Source organism: Passer domesticus, chromosome 5 (genome assembly GCF_036417665.1).
Source record: "Passer domesticus isolate bPasDom1 chromosome 5, bPasDom1.hap1, whole genome shotgun sequence".
In the NCBI taxonomy this organism is placed as follows: Eukaryota; Metazoa; Chordata; class Aves; order Passeriformes; family Passeridae; genus Passer; species Passer domesticus.
Window position 1 is genome coordinate 1,498,397 of NC_087478.1, and position 16,166 is coordinate 1,514,562.

The 16,166-nt window shown below is 46.3% G+C and overlaps 1 protein-coding gene across 3 annotated transcripts in view; it reads left to right on the top strand.

Annotated features, from left to right (window-relative positions):
* The window catches only part of PLXNA4 (plexin A4), a 451,266-nt gene that overhangs the window by 222,637 nt on the left and 212,463 nt on the right, over nt 1-16,166 (top strand). For all 3 annotated transcript variants that reach the window (XM_064421667.1, XM_064421666.1, XM_064421669.1), the window contains exon 4: nt 1,879-2,010. In XM_064421667.1, the coding sequence (XP_064277737.1) occupies nt 1,879-2,010 (132 nt within the window). The remainder of the gene's footprint in view (nt 1-1,878; nt 2,011-16,166) is intronic.

Sequence of the window (16,166 nt, forward strand, 5' to 3'; positions counted from 1 at the left end):
ATAATATTCTTTTGTTGTCCCACAGCAGGTGAGTACATCAAGGAAAGACAAAGATAACAATCTGTATATCACTGCTGTCCTTTGCTCATACAGACTTTCCAGACCCTTTATCATTGCCTCTGTTCCCTTCTCTTTGACTTTCCAACACAGAAGATGATTCAGGCTCAGTTTCTTGGCTGAGAGGTTGATACAGAAGGAAGAAGCTCAAGGACTGTGCCAGGGAATAGTGGGAACAGGTCTTGACACCATAAGCTCTCCACAGCTTGTTATTTCCTTTGGATGGGAAGGGTGCTTTTTGCTCAGCTATCCAACTGCAGGCTGGGAATCTTTGGTCAGGAAGGAATGGAGATTGTAATGTGGGGCATGATGATCTCCTACAACTTTGTTTCTTTTAGGGTAGGGTACTGTGGTATTTGTGTTGCTGCAGGATAGAATATTTTCAGAAAGTGAAAAATCAACACATGGGAAACAGAGGGAGATAAAAAATGTGGATGCACCTCTGAAACATAACTGTGATGTTTGCTGCTGTACCGAGCCTCACAAGGTTCAGGAGAACTCCTGAGAACAGCTATTTTATCATTACTTGTTCTATATTGAAAGGGATTGCAAACTTCCTCCATCTGTTTTTGAGCCCAAACTCTACGAATTGTTTTTAAGCAGGCAAAGAAAAGTCTGTTGTTTTCTGAGTCTTCTTCTGCATCACTGTATCATTGTCAGGGACAGACTGGGACTGTGTGTCTGGTTCCTCCATATAATCCCAGTTATTGATGTCCCTAAGTGACACCCCATTATGAGAGGTGTCTGGAATCATAAGGTGCCACATTGGTGCAGGACTGATTTCAATACCTGATACATGCAATCAGACAGAGAAATAGCCTGAGTTGCACTGAGCACTCCACAATAATAAATTGCCCCGTGGAACATTAGCAATAAGAGCAATAATATTATCTGAGTAGCATTCGAGTGAGTCAGTCCTGCAGATTTGTGTGGTTTTTTATCTTCTGCTCATCGCCACCACAGATCCTTCCCTCGTTGCCATCACTTTCAGTGTGGTAGATTTGTCCAGGCGGTGACAGGAACACAGTGACAGTGGCAGATAAAAGCCAGCAGGCTCTGCATTGTTCTTACAGTGCTCTTGTGTTGATGGGACCAGCAGAAGTGATGAAATCTGCTTTGTCCTTTTGGTGGGAAGGCTGGGAAAAGTTCACTTTTTGTTGACAGTGGTTGTTGTCCTAAAGAATGGGGTACAATACATTTGTCCAGTGATTATTTTGTATATATATATACACCATATATTACATATATATATATATGCATAGATATAGATATAGATATAGATATAGATATAGATATAGATATAGATATATACACATACATATATATACATATATTTATTATAATATATAATGAATATTCACATAATATATATAATGTGTATATCTAATATGTAATATAAAATATAATATATAATTTTATAATTTTATTTATAAATTAATATATAGAATATATAACTATAACTAAACTATAACTACATATACATATACATATACATATACATATACATATACATATACATATACATATAATTTTGTGTACATAAGTAGATCTATATTACTGTGAGGGTGGTAAGAGAGAAGGTTTCCCAGAGCAGCTGTGACTGCCCCTGGATCCTTGGAATTGTCCAAAGCCAGGTTGGACAGGGCTTGGAGCAGCCTGGGATGGTGGAAGGTGTCCCTGCCATGGCAGGAGATTTGGAATAAGATGGTCTTTAAAGTTCATTTCAACGCAAATCATTCTGTGGTTCTGTAATTATTTGTTTTCAGTGGAAAGAGGGAAGAATCCTCACATTGTGCCTCTGCTCTTGTTGTTGCTGCACAGATCCGTGTGGATGGCACCACCAAGAACACGCTGGAGTACGAGATCGTGCAGGTGGTGGACACTGGCCCCATCCTCCGGGACATGGCCTTCTCCATGGACCACGAACACCTCTACATCATGTCTGAGAAGCAGGTAAGGAACTCCAGCAGCCTGTGCTGCTTTATAAACCTTTCAGCTCCACCCTGCTGTGGACATCAGGGCTGCTCATGAATTCTACCAGTGACAACATTTCCCACAAGGATGTGCTCCCTTGTGGACCTCAGGGTTTTTATGCTCATAAACCCATGGCATTAATATATTTTTGCAATATTGAGGGGCCAGGGGCACAGAACTCAGGGGGCAGGAACCACCCCCAGTTGTTTTGTCCTGCTGGCTGCTGGACAAGGAGTTGCTGCTGCATTGTTCTCCACCTCCACCCAAACTGTGGCTGCATCTGCCACAGACTCAGGAAGGTGTAGAGCCAAAACACTGAATGATTTGGCTCTAACTGGAGTTTTTGGAGAAGCTGGAGCCTCTTTAGGACACTGGGCAAGAGTAGGATGCTGCCCACCAGGGCAGAGGCCAAATTTAGTGTGGTGTTCCTGTTGTGTTGTCAGCATTGTGAATGGAAATGTTGGCAGCCAGATCCCAGGGAAGGAATCTGAGTATTCAGCATGGAATCCTGGCTGATTTCAGTGGAATTCTTGGGAACTTTGCTGCTTGGGGTGGTGGTGGGAAGAGGAGCTACTTTTACATGAAGAATGCACTTCACTTCACTTCACTTTACATGAACACGCACTGAGTTTATACTTAGTCCTGTGGGTGTGCAGGATTACTTGAGCTGTCATACCTGGCTGATTCACAGATGCTCGTGAGGAGCTTTAAATCCACAAAAAGAATGGGAGCAATGAGGGATTGTGGTAGGGTGATGGCAGCTGCCCCCCAGGGCCACTTCAGTGGAGGCCAGCAGTCTGAGTGGGACATGTTCACCCATACATGTTCAATGGTTTATTAAACAAGTATTACTGGCTATATTTTTAATCTACAGGTGTCATTTCTCCCTCCTGCACCACTTAAAATAAAGTGGTTTGTGATGTTTCCAACCATTTCCCTCTACTGTGCATATTTATACCTAAAATTTGGTGTGGGGAGGGAAGCAACTCTGTCAATTCCTCCTGATTAAAGAGGCTGACAGATACTATAACTTAGGAGAAAGGACAGGATGACAGAGCTGGGATTCCTTCTCATCTGCTCCAGGCTGGGCAAGGATGGGATTTCACTTCCAGTCCTGAAGAGAAAACAGTTCCAGTCACTTTTTGGGATGGGGTGAGAAGCTGGAGACAGGTGGTGCCTGAGCTCCTGCAAGACTGAGCATGACAACATTCTTTTTCCTCATCCTTTTGCTTCTGGGCCCTTTCTTTTTCCTTCTGCACAGAATGGGGCTCCTTGAGGGCCAAAGCCCTGCAGCAGAACAATGAATGCACCAATAACCAACCCCGGGTTGTCAGGCTTGCTGTGTCCTCTTTGTGCAGGCCCACCTGAGGACACCTCAGACACCACTGCTGCCTTTGCACAGCTCTTCAGATTTACAGACACTCCCAGGGGCTGTCTCGAACCTCTGGGGGAAAGGGCAGTGTGACAGCAACCTTCATTCCCTCACATCCTTAAAACAAGAACAAAAGGAACAATTAGTTTTTCCTCCAGAGACTTCCAAAAACTTGTTCTTGCTGGTCCATTGACTACCTGCACTTCCATGACCATTACAGCATGAGCAGGTTCATTTTGGGCTTGGCTGTTCCAGAGCACAAGTTGAAGCTGGTGTTTTTAGGACCCCAAGCCCTGTAGAGAGCTCTTGGTGCCATGGTTTAGTTAAGGTGTTTAGGGCATGTCTTGGACTTGATGATTTCAAAGGTCTCTTCCAACCTAGTTGTTCTGTGATTCTGTGAGCTCTGAGCCCCCTGTGATTTATCAATCATCTCCTCCCACCCATCTTTGACGCCCATGGGTGTCCCTGTGAGAGAGGCTGGTGAAAAAGGCAGTGGCTGTTGTTATTTAAAATCTGATGTGAGCCTGTGAAACACTCAGCACTACATCAGCCTTTGCCCAAATCTGATTTTATCTGAGGCGGGCGATGTGAGTGACAGCGCTGCCATCTCAGCACTGCAGTCACTACCTGTGTGCTCATGATGGAACACACTTTAATGCTCGAATAAATTAACATTTGGAGAGCCTCAGTGAGTGGGTGCAAGGGTTTGCCTTTGCTGGAGGCAGGATTATGAAGAGGCTGCCCTTGGGGAGCAAATACCCCACCCACTCTACAAGCCATGTACAGATCTTTTATAAAAGGGTGAAATCTGACTTATCAGAGGTTTTCACTGCCCACAGTGGTATTGGGAGATCTGTGGAGATGAGGGACAGGGGGGTGATGACTTAACCTGACCTTTTTATAGATAGACAGGCACCAGGGCTTGTGCTATCCCTGGGGAAGGAGGAGGTTTCTCCTTGGGGCTTTTTTTCCTCAGCTCAGCCCTGTCTGTGCCCCAGAGATAAGAGTGGTTCTGTTATTACCTGTGTAGTTATTAAAAGCTGTTTTCAGAGAATCATAAAATCATTAAAGTCGGAAAAGGCCTCTAAGATGATCAAGTCTAACCTTTGACCAAATACTCCTGTGCTCACTGAACCATATCATGAAGTGCCACTTCTACTCGTGTTTTGAACACTTCCAGAGATGCTGACCCCACCACTGCCTTGGGCAGCCTCTCCCAATGCTAATCACTCTTTCACTGATGAAATTTTTTCCTGATATCCAACCTGAGCCTCCCCTGGTGCAGCTTGAGGCCATTTGCTCTTGTCCTGTGAGTGGTTACCTGAGAGAAGACACAGACCCCAGCCTCACCACAAACTCTTTTCAGGGGATTGTGAAGAGCAGTGAGGTTCTCACAGATCCTCCTTTTCTCCAGGCTAAACAGCTCCAGCTCTCTCAGCCACTCCTCACAGGACTCATGCTCCAAACCTTATGGATTTGCCAGACCTGGCTCCACCTCTCACCAGCCCCCCACAAGAATGGAAGCCCCTGTGATAAAGCCAATTTCTCCAGCTTGTCCCTGTCTGGACATGCCAGCAAGGCACCCTTTAACTTGGGACACCTAAAAACCAGCTGTCTTTGTAAATCTGGATACAAAGAACATCTTTCTCATGCTGCCTAAACAATCCCCTGGCCTTTTTAAGGTCAGCTTCTGCATGGGAGAGTTTTCCCCAGTGAACTTGGTTTGCACATGGCGGTTTCCTCTGGAGCTGAACTCCCTGGGCTCAAAAGGAGATGGAACCCAGCTCAGCCTTGTGGTCTGTGGCTGAAACAAGCCCTGCCTTGCAGCTCCTGTGGGCACTGAGGGGAGACAAGCAGCTCTTGCCCACTCAGTCAGATGTGCAATGCTCTGAGGAGCAGAATCAACAGCTTTTCACCATTATCTAGAAATACATATTTTATACAGACAGTGATTGAAGGAGGGAGAGGAGATTTGTCACTGAAACCCTGAGAGAGAGCATACAAAGGTCCCATCATTTACCAGAGGTGTGGACATCTCTGTGTTTTAGGTGTGAATGCGTTTCAAGTCCCTGTTGACAGCACAGGAAAGGGTTGGTGCACACATGGAATCTGTCAGGATGGATCAGGGGATCATCCCTTTAACTCCAGCCTTCACAAACACCCTGAGGGAGCTACAGCCACTATCCCAGCTGGCTCCAAGCCCCATCCAGTCCAACCTTGGACCTTTCAGGCATCCAGGGGCAGCCACAGCTTCTCTGGGCAGCCTGTGCCAGTGCTCATCACCCTCACAGCCAAGAATTTCCTCCTAATATCCCATTTAAACCTACTCCCTTTGTCTGAAGCCATTCTCCCCTCTCCTGTCACTACATGCCCTGTAAACAGCTCCTCTCCATATTTTTTATGTCAGTGCATTGGAGGCTGGGGCTGTTCCTTTCTCTTTTTTTCTGTTTCTGGTGTGCAGAGGAGCCCTGTGCCTCACATGCTGATCTCAGGGGATGAGGAGCAGATGGGAAACACTGGGGGAACAGGAGGGTCTCTGCTGCAGCTTCTCTGCATCTTCCCTGCTCCTCATCACACATGCCTGGGCTTCCTTCCCTCACCTCATCATCTCTGAATTTCTTTCTCTTCCCAGCTGAGAAGCTCCCTGGAACTCTTTGCAGGGATGGAGACAATTCTTCCACCCCTTTCTCATTCTCCCTGCCTCTCCCTCTGATCCTTTGCAGCCCTTTCCTCTCATTTCTAGGTTGCACTTGCTTTTCCAGCCCTCCTGCATTCCTGGCATCCCTGTTTCTCTGCTCTCTGCTCTCCCAAGTGTCTCCACACTGCTGTCTCCTTGTTTCCTTGCTGCTCAAGTGCAGACACACACACAGAGCCCACCTCTGCATGCAAGGAGGTGCAGGATGCCCACTCCCCTGTCCCACCTTTGGAAGGTCACCACCATCACCCCTAAATAACTCTGTTTCTGCAAGCTGGGCTCCTGGGTCTCTCCCATCATTTTGCAAAGTTCATGCAACACATGGAAGCAACTCCAAGACAAGCTCAGCCATTCCTTTTGATACAGAGGGATCAAAGGCAAGAGCTGGAGGAAATAACCTTAAAGGCTCAAAATCCAGAAGGTAAAGGGGAAGAGGTGTCAACTTCATGTTATTTAAATCTCATGGTTTTGAGCTTCCTCTTACTTTTGCTTTACTGAAGGTTTGGGAAGACTGTTCTGCAACCAGGTTTTGAGCAACTTTGTGTTACTTACGAGTAACTTTACCCATCCCTGTAAGTGTCCAAGGCCAGGTTGGATGGGGCTTGGAGCAACCTGGGTTAGTGGAAGGTGTCCCTGCCTATGTTAGGGGTGAAAATGGAATGGTTTTTATTGTCCCTTAAAGCCATCCAGTGATTCAGTGTTTGCCTCAGGGAAGGAGATTTGCTGTCCCTCTCTGTGCAGGCAGGTTTGTTCTGTGGGTCAGCTTCATGCTCCAGTGGAAAGCTGTGCTTTTCCCCTGTAAATTAGCAGAAAGTCACCCACAATCTGTGAATAAATCACATCTGTGCAGTGCTATCATTCCCTAAAACCATTACAGTGTGTCAGAGGTGAGGCTGGTAGGGTCATGCGTAGCAGAAGCAGATGGGTATTTTGGAGGCTCTTTTAAACTTTGCCAGCGAAATATCAAATAAATATGTACTTCAACTAAAGCGTGGCAGAAAGCACATTTGGTAAAAATTAAGTAACTGTACTGCAAATCATGTTGACAGGGTCTTTTTGGCCTTTTTGTGTCTGTTTCTCATTAAAATGGGGAAGGCTTATACCTATTTGTCTCCTGAGATTTATTCTTCTCCCCTCAGCCGCTGAGTCACTATCAGCAGCAGAATTATTGTTTGCAAATTAGCTGCCAAAGAGGAGGGGGTGTCTGGCCAGTTTACTTCTGGTTTCATGACCACTGATTAAAATCTTGTCTGCTGCTTATGTTATCGTATCAATTAGTTAAACAATCATTAATAACTTTGCTTAATTATGGCTTAATTTCTTCAAATGTGGTATTTGCACAAGATATCAAGCATCATTGGCTCCTGGGGTTGGAGTGGCTGTTTCTAGGGGATTGTCATTTTGAGGCTGTCCTCAGAAACACTGGCTCAAGATCACAAGTTTTAAAAATAACTCAAGAGATTTTGTTTGTTTGTTTGTTTGTTTCCTTTTAATTTACATTTGTTTGGTTGTGAGCCATCAGGTTGAGTGCAGACCACGTTTTTCATCATTGGGCCAGAACCAGAAAATGCAGAAAGATCTTGTTTGAAAACAGAAAGCTGAGATTTATCTAATAGGTGTGACTTTTTGACCTGGAGATTTAAAAGCAGCAGAGACACCCAGAAACTGTAAATTTTGGTGCTGCTTTTTCAGATTTCTATTTTTCTGTTGTCTAGAATATTGATTTAGAAGGGGCTGTTAAAGATGACTGCTGTGCACATCCACTCTGGAGGTGGTCAGGTCTTCTGCAGGACTTGAGTTGGCAGCATCACCTCTTCCTTGGATAAATTATCAGGCAGTTAGGAAGAAATTTTTTTATTGTGAGGGTGGGGAGGCCCTGTCACAGGGTGCCCAGAGAAGCTGTGGCTGCCCCTGGATCCCTGGCAGTGTCCAAGGCCAGGTTGGATGGGGCTTGGAGCAACCTGGAATGGTGGAAGTTGTCCCTGGTGGAACAGGATGATCTTTAAGGTCCCTTCCTACCCAAACCATTCCATTATTCCATAACTGGCTGTTCCTAAACTAGACTGACATCCTACATAAGGTCAGGGCCACCAGAACTTCTAAGGCACCCAAAACGTGGTCAAATTCATCGTCTTTGCAAAAATGTGTCACATTCCTCTCCCTCTAAATCCTACAAAGCAGAGGACTCCAAACCACCCATTTCCTTGCCAGCTGTCCCACTCTTGGGCAGTCCTGCACAAAATTGATAGGCAAGAACAGTTTCTAGAGTTCACTCAATCCCTATCAAGCAATGAGTGTAATCCCCGTTGGCAGCAAAGGCAACTTTTGTTCTCTTTGATTGTTCTTTGCTGCCCCTGGAACACTCCTCATTACCCTCAGCAATGTCAGAGGCTGAACTCCGCTCTCCCTCGCATTTGCTTTCACCTAATTAAGGGCTTGTTAAATAAGGTCAGATGCCCTCTGAGAAATGGCTGAATAGATGGAAAATCCCGCATGGATGCTCAGCTATGGATGGAAAAGGCACTGTGTGAGTGCCTCTGTTTCTCAGCCAAGAGTGATAAAAGTGATTTGGCCCACTGGCAAAACTGCAGTGCATTGTGCTGCTGACTCTTTTGAAATCATTCTTTATCAGCAAAAGGCAAATTATTGCAAGAAGTCATAATTTAGTTTGATTTTAACTCATTTGCTGCTTTCACGTGGGTGTTTTGGAGTAAGCTGGGATAATTCAGGGAGTAGGGAGTCCCTTAACCTCCTGCTGGGTTGGTTGTGTGTTCCAGAAGGGATGTGAATAACTGAGAAAGCTGAGCTGAGCAGGAGAGGAACAGATCTGAGGTCTTGGAGGTGCCCAGAATGCATCATTTATGGCAAGGGAAGAAATTCCACTTGGGGCAGTCTCCATCACATGGAATACATGGGCAGCTGGAATTCCAGCTCTCACTGTCCCTCAGCCTTGGGCCTTTCACACTTGAATTAAGCTTTTTTTATGCTTTGGAAAGGCTTTCATGAGCCAGTCAATGCTGCATTGAAGTGCCTCACTTTGCCCTAAAATAAGGACTTTGCAAAGTGAACTGGGAAGGAGGAAAGGCTGAGAGAAAGTCCAGGATTTGGGAGACCTTGAATCATTCCCGGCCTTGCTCACAGACTCCTGGCACTCTCAGACACACAATGTGACTTTTGAGGTGGTCCTGTGAAGGCCAGGAGTTGGACTTGGTGATCCTTCCAACCCAGGATATTTAGGAATTTATGATTCACTGACAGTTGAGGGCAACGAGGCTGGAGAGGGGCTGGGAGCACAAACCCTGAGAGGAGCCCTGAGGGAGCTGGGGGTGCTCCCCTGGAGAAAAGGAGCCTCAGGGCTGCCCCCAGCCCTGCCCAGCTCCTGAAAGGTGCCTGTGCTCAGCTGGGCTGGGCTCTGCCTCCAGCAGCACTGACACAGCCCCAGCACAGCCCCGAGCTGGGCCAAGGGAAATTCAGGCTGGAGAGCAGGAAAAAGCTTTTCCAGCAGGGGATAAAGCTCTGGGATGGCTGCCCGGGGAGGGGGTGCAGGCACCATCCCTGGGGGTGTTTGAGCAGCCTGGATGTGGCACTGGGGGCCAGGCTCTGCCTGAGGTGTTGGGCTGGGCTGGACTCCATGGGCTGGAAGGTCTCTCCCAACCCAGTCATTCTGGGAATTCTGTGACATCAGCTATGGGCAAACCTCTGTAACTCCATGTGCCTATAAGGTACAGGAGATATTTCCAAGATCAGGACCTCTTTTGGAACTCTCTGTAGCACCTGCCACTGACTATTGAAAACTCAGCTGTTCTCCTGACCTGTGTTCATGCCCTGATGAGAGCAGGAAAGCTCTGTTGGTTCCCAAAGTTCAGAAGGACTTTTGTTTTGTCACCGTCAGATGTCCAGTCTGAGAAATGCTCCTTCAGAGAACAATGTGTAGTCACCCTGTCCTCTATGTGACATGAGTTAAAGCTTCCTTGATCCCATCTAGAGGAACCCTGATGAGCCCAAGCTGTGTGGAGAGGACCAGCAGGGAGCAGTGTGACAGCTGTTCACCGGAGGGAAGGATTTCACACAAAATGCAGGTTGGGATCCCGTTGCTTCCTGCTTGGCCTTGCTGATCCATGCCAGAGCCATCCCTTCCAGGCCTGCCCCATCCCAGAGAAATGACTTCCCTGCAAGCACATTGCATTAATCACTGGCTCCAGCTGTGGGGGAGGATCTGCAGCTGCTGCAGCACTTTGGGTTCATGGATCTTGGTCATGGACAGAGTCTAAACCCTGCCTGCTGGCAGGACATGAATTCCTGTAACTCTGGGCCAGAGCACTGCTGGTGAAATTTTGCATCTGATGAGCAGAGGGGACGTGTGGCACGTCCTTGGTTGTGCCTGTGACAGAGCAGAGCATCAGGGCTGAGTCTCTGGGTCCCCCCTGGGCCAGGATTTGGGTGCACTTAGCCCCCATTAACACAATTTATTGCCTGTCACGCTAAAAGACCTGTGTTCAGACACAGTGGTGGCATATTTGTGCCTGAACTCTCCAGTTGTACCCTGCTCTACGTGTTCAATATTTGAGGGTAGAACCACAGCTTTCCCAGTGCCATCTGTGGATCTGCATTTGGCTTGAGCTGCAGCCTGAACTAATGTCAGCATCCATCTCTTAGCCTGCCAAAAGAGCCATGTCCCCATGCCAGGATAGTTCCTCCACAGGCTGCTCGAAGAAGCAGCACAGGAGGATTCTCTGAGGATTCTGAGGGTGCTGGGTTCTGTAGAGGATGGTTTAAATAATCTTTGGGATTCCTTGCCTTAAAATGTTCATGTGGGGGACACACCTGCAGGGCTTTGCCTGCTGTCAGGACATGAGGAATGGGATGGGTCATTCAATCTAACCAGGTCTCCTTCCTCCTGAACCATGTTTGTAGGTTTTAATTACTCCCTCTAGTTCATGGGGTCTGCTGACAGCTCCCCCCTGCCTTGCACAGGAGACAGAAAACAAGGAAGGGTGGAGGAAGGAGTGAGCAATGCACAGAAATGCAAAAAAAAACCACTTGCAGAGTCACTCCCTGGGTGAGGAGAGGCAGGGATTATCGATCCTGGGGTAGGAAGCCATGGAGACATGTCCCCTGGGGCATGGTGCTGCCCAGCACTTGGCCTGGGGGTCACCTGGCACTATTGATTGTGGTGCTGCTCCTCTGTGCAGTCAAACACAGGCTGCTCAGTACAGCTGCTGTGCTGTTCTGGGAGAAAGAAGGTGGATGCGTGGAGTTTAATGCATCCCTCTCATGTTTTAAACAAAAAAAAAACCACTCTCATCTCCCCGAGTGCTGTCAGACTGGTAGGTTGTGTTTTCAGCTAGGAATAGGTCAGAGTATTAAGGGCAGCTCAAGGAATTTAGCTGGAAATCTGAAAATCTCCCTCCTCCCTTCCCCCAGCCCCTGACCCTGTAACAGACCCAGAAGAAGGGGAGAAGAAAGAGGAAACCTAAGAAGTTGGTGATTACATGTGAAGCCTGGCAGATGTGTAATCCTGGACTCCATTAAACATCTGTCTGCTCCAATCTCCCTGACAGCCAGGTCCCCTCCTCTCCTGCCTTTGCAGGTCACTCAGGGGCACGGGTTGTTAATCACCATCCTCTGCTCTGGGGTTCCACAGCCCAGCCTGGGCACCAGAGCTCCCAGGGAGGGGGGATTTGGGCAGGATAATGCCCATGGCTCGGAGCTACAGGCACATCCACAGCTCTTGGGTTGGGGCTTTCCCATCTAACACATCCTGGAGTGCTTTCCCAGGTTGGTGTGATACCTCAGGTTTTAGCTTTTATATTTTTCACATTCTGTGCTGCTTTAGTGTGTGGGTCTGAGCTCCACATTATGGGATGGTGAGCTCTGTGCACAGAGCAGGGACACAAAACAATTCCTGCTGAGCTGGGCACCAAGGACAAATGATCCCAATGCCAGCCCAGGAGCACAAACCCCGTGGGCTGCAGAGAGAAAAACAAGGATGGGAGTGCAGGGGTTGCAGCTGGGGTTGGACACTGAACTGCAATGTGCACATGGAGCAGAGCTGAGCCCAGGGAGAGACCCCGGCAGCGCTCGTGCATTTTGGGACCATTTGGGTTCATCCTGGGTTCATTTTGGGACCATTTGGGTTCATCTTGGGTGCATTTTGGGACCATTTGGGTTCATCTTGGGTGCATTTTGGGACCATTTGGGGTCATCCTGGGTTCATTTTGGGACCATTTGGGTTCATCCTGGGTTCATTTTGGGACCATTTGGGTTCATTTTGGGTTCATTTTGGGACCATTTGGGTTCATCCTGGGTTCATTTTGGGACGATTTGGGTTCATCTTGGCTGCAGCCCTGGCTGGGCTCTGGTGCTGCCCGAGGTGCATCCATGGAGGAGATCCTTTCAATCAATCCCTGCTTTATTCTGGAACTGTGCCCAGCCTCTGTTCTAGCTCAGCCTTCACAAGGCATCAGGTGCCTGTCTGGGACCATTCTCTTAATTAGTTCATTTTAAACATTCTTTTAGAGTTCTTTCCGTTACTGGCTCCTGTGTTCTTATTACTTTGAGGCAAGTATTTGCTCTCTTAGGGCATTTCCTTGCACCATAAGTGCACAGAATTATAATTTTCTAATGCATTTTCTATTTTTTGTGTGATATCCCTGAACTCCTAAGCAAACTCCATGCTAGTGGATTAATAGGAATTTCATTGTAAGACTCAGGGAGAAATTTTTTCAATGCTCCAGAGTTTGCTGTGTCTTCTGCACTCATGGCTTTGAGTCTTTCTTGCTGTAAGCCCCCTGCTAAATATCTTTCATCACTTTATATTACTTGATACAGTCATTATCATCATATATAGTAGGAACTGGAAAATGAAATCCATTCCAGAACCTGCCCTTGAAAGGCAAACTGGCTTTTATGTTCTTTTCTATTAAAAAAACCCTTTAAAGTCATGCTGTAATGTTATTTTTTCCCTATTTTTATCAGAGTTTGGTTTTTTCCCCAGGTCTTGTGATTTTCCATTTTGTGATTGGTGACAAGAGTACTCAGCTACCCTGAAAATTATTTTCTTGTTTTATTTCCTAACTGAATGAAGAAATAATGGGAATACTTGAGACCTAAATGAGTCTGTCTTGCTTTGTTGTTTTGGGTTTTTTTTTTTGTTTGTTTGGTTGGTTTTTTTGTTTGTTTTTGGTTTTTTGTTTGCTTTTTGGTTTTTTTGGTTTTTGGTTTTGTTTTTTCCTTTAGAAAGACATTCAGAACCAGCAATCTGAGCACTTGGTCAATACTCTGCTGTATTTTAGTTTGTAGTGTAAACTTGGCTTTCACCTGTGTTTGGGTGGTTTAAATCAGCAAATTTATCAATTGTGTTTGGGTGGTTGGGAAGATTTGAGGGGACAGCAAAATCCATGCAAAAAGTTGTGTGGATGAGTCAGTGGTTATTTGCACACAGAAAAGAAAACTCCTTTGCCAAATGTCCCACGTGTCATTGCCTGGATAAAGTCTGTGTTAAGATTTTTTTGTAATAACAGGATTTTTTGAAATAATGGTCCTTAAACTTTAAGTTTCACCGTCTCATCCCAATTGCAGCATTTCTCACATCATTCCTAGGAATCCTTTCCTTCAGTTCACCTCCTGAATTCACTTCTTTTCCTACATAAACACCTGCTCTTGTGTCCCTCCTCTGAGAGTCTGTATCTGTGGATGCCTTTGTGATGGATTTATAACTCGCAAAGCCCTTTGGGTTTCTGGAGGATGAAAGACAGTGTTTGTACAAGATCCCTGCCCTCATGACATAATTTGGGAAGCTTTCCCTGGGAGGAGCCTTCCAAGCACTTGTGAGTTCATGTGTCAGTAGTTTCTGCCCCTAAGAGGGAAGGTAACCCATGTGTTCCCTCCAAGCACCACACCAGGAATGTGTTTTGATGGAGTACGGGCTCCAGGGTGATTCACATAATTAATGCTGGATTCACGGAGCGCTGGAAAGAGGGAGATGTTTGCACTGACCTGGGCTCCATCAGGACAAAGCTTCCTTTATTCCACAAGTTATATCCTTGTTTTAATCCATTTTTTTGTTAAATGCAATAAAACAGTGAACGTTTCTGGCTATGAAGCCAAAAGCTGCCTTGTGCCTGTAGGTCTCAGCTTTCTTCCTTTCCCCCAAAAAAAGGATAAATCCATTCAAATGAATAGGGAATAAAAACCCAAGCCATCCCTGGAGTCTGGGATGTTTCCTCCTCCCCTCCAAGAGCATTATCTCCTGCAGAAACTTCCACCTCAGGCCACGAGCTTGGTCATTAGGACCCACTTGGCAGTGACTGATTGTGGGGATCTCTTTTGCTGTGGAAAATGTGGAACTGATTGTCTGGGCGACCCCGCTTGACCTGGGGAATTCTGCATTTAACCTGGCTTTAGACATAATAAACTGGAGTAATTAGCAGAGAAATTCAGTGGTGACACTTCTAATTGATTGGAAATGCCAGTTCCTGGTGAGAGCAGAGCTGTGGTGAGGGCTGTGCTGGGAAGGGGTCGTGGGGATGCTGTCAGGAGGCAGGAAAATGCAGGGAAGGAATGTGGAGCCTGCTGGAGGTTTGCTATTCTTTGCAGCTGAGAATGCTGCAGGTTTGCTTTTCTTTCCAGCTAATGGCCTTGGTGAATACACTATCCATCACTAATTACTGATCCCTCCACTCAGCACTTTCCCAAGGTTGAGCTCACACCTCTGGGAAAATCCACCTCAATCTCTGCACAGCCCATCTCAGCCGTGGGCTTGCAAAGAGAAAAAACACCTTTTGTGCTGCTCATCTGGAAATCCAGCAGTTTGTGGCCCACCAAGGAGGCAAGGATGGAGCCTTTTTGGGAGAGTATTTATTTCAGATCATGGATTGATGGTATCTTATCTCCTGTGTCAACGTGGATCTGTGATATCACTTCCCGGGCTTTGTGCTTCTAGATTGATGACAGCTGAAAAATAAAGTATTTAAATTAATTTCTCTTTTAGAATTGTGTTTAAAAGTGGGCATTTTGCTGTCCTGGCTCGAGGCAAGGCCTCAGGACTGTGTGTGTGCACAGCTTGGAGCAAGATACCTGTGTCATGGGAGTGACTCCCAGACTCTTGGTCGTGGTTCAGGGATGACCACAGCCAGTGACAGTTTCTGAGAGGAAAAAGGTGAGAAAATAAAATGTGGGGGTCACTGGCCTCTTTTATCTCCTATCATGGACACAGCCTCAGAGGTTACAACCTGTTGCAGCAGTTACACCACGAGAGCTCACCTTTGGCTAAGGTTTTTTTCTTCAAGGACTGGTTTTCTTGAAATGCACCCTCCTTCCACCAACAGGAACCTCTAGAAACCAATCCTGGGCTTGGGGAACACTTTCATATGCTGGATCAATAAATAAAAAGGGAAAAGGCAATACAGTGACACCACCATATGCACTGAAGCATCCCGTGGAGATTGTGGAGTCTCCAAACAAACATTAGATGTGTAAACAGTGGATCAGCATTCCTTCACTGCAGACTCACTTATTGCCTTCCTGGTGATTTATTTTCATTAATTTTCATAGCTAAACAGACAAAAGTGCTTGTGGCAAACATCCCTGCTCCCACACAACTCAACATCTCCCCCTCCTCTTTTCCAGATTTTCAGCTGACAACCAATCCATCCAATCACTTCTTTGTGGCACAAAGTTTGCCCAGCCCAAAATTTGCAGGGACTCCTTTCCCCAGTCTTCAGTGCTCCAGCACTTTTGGGATGTTATTCTCTCTACTTAGAGGAGCAGAGGTAACAGTGGAGATGCAAAAAGATCTTTTAAATACTGAAGTATTTGTGTTTGATGGGTATTTTTGGGTTTGCGGCCTTTTGTTTGCTTCCTCCTGTGCAGTTTGGAAGGAAGGAGGATTCACACGTGACAACTGCACTTTGGAATAATTTTTTCTTAAAGCAGAGGGACTATTTGTAGGTTTAAGCACTGGCAGTTTTACCCCAGGATCCTGTAAAAAGAGAAAAAAGTGTTTTTACTGGCAGGTGAAATTTTTTTGCTCATTTGGGTCAGGTTCTTGGAAATACCCTGTGAATT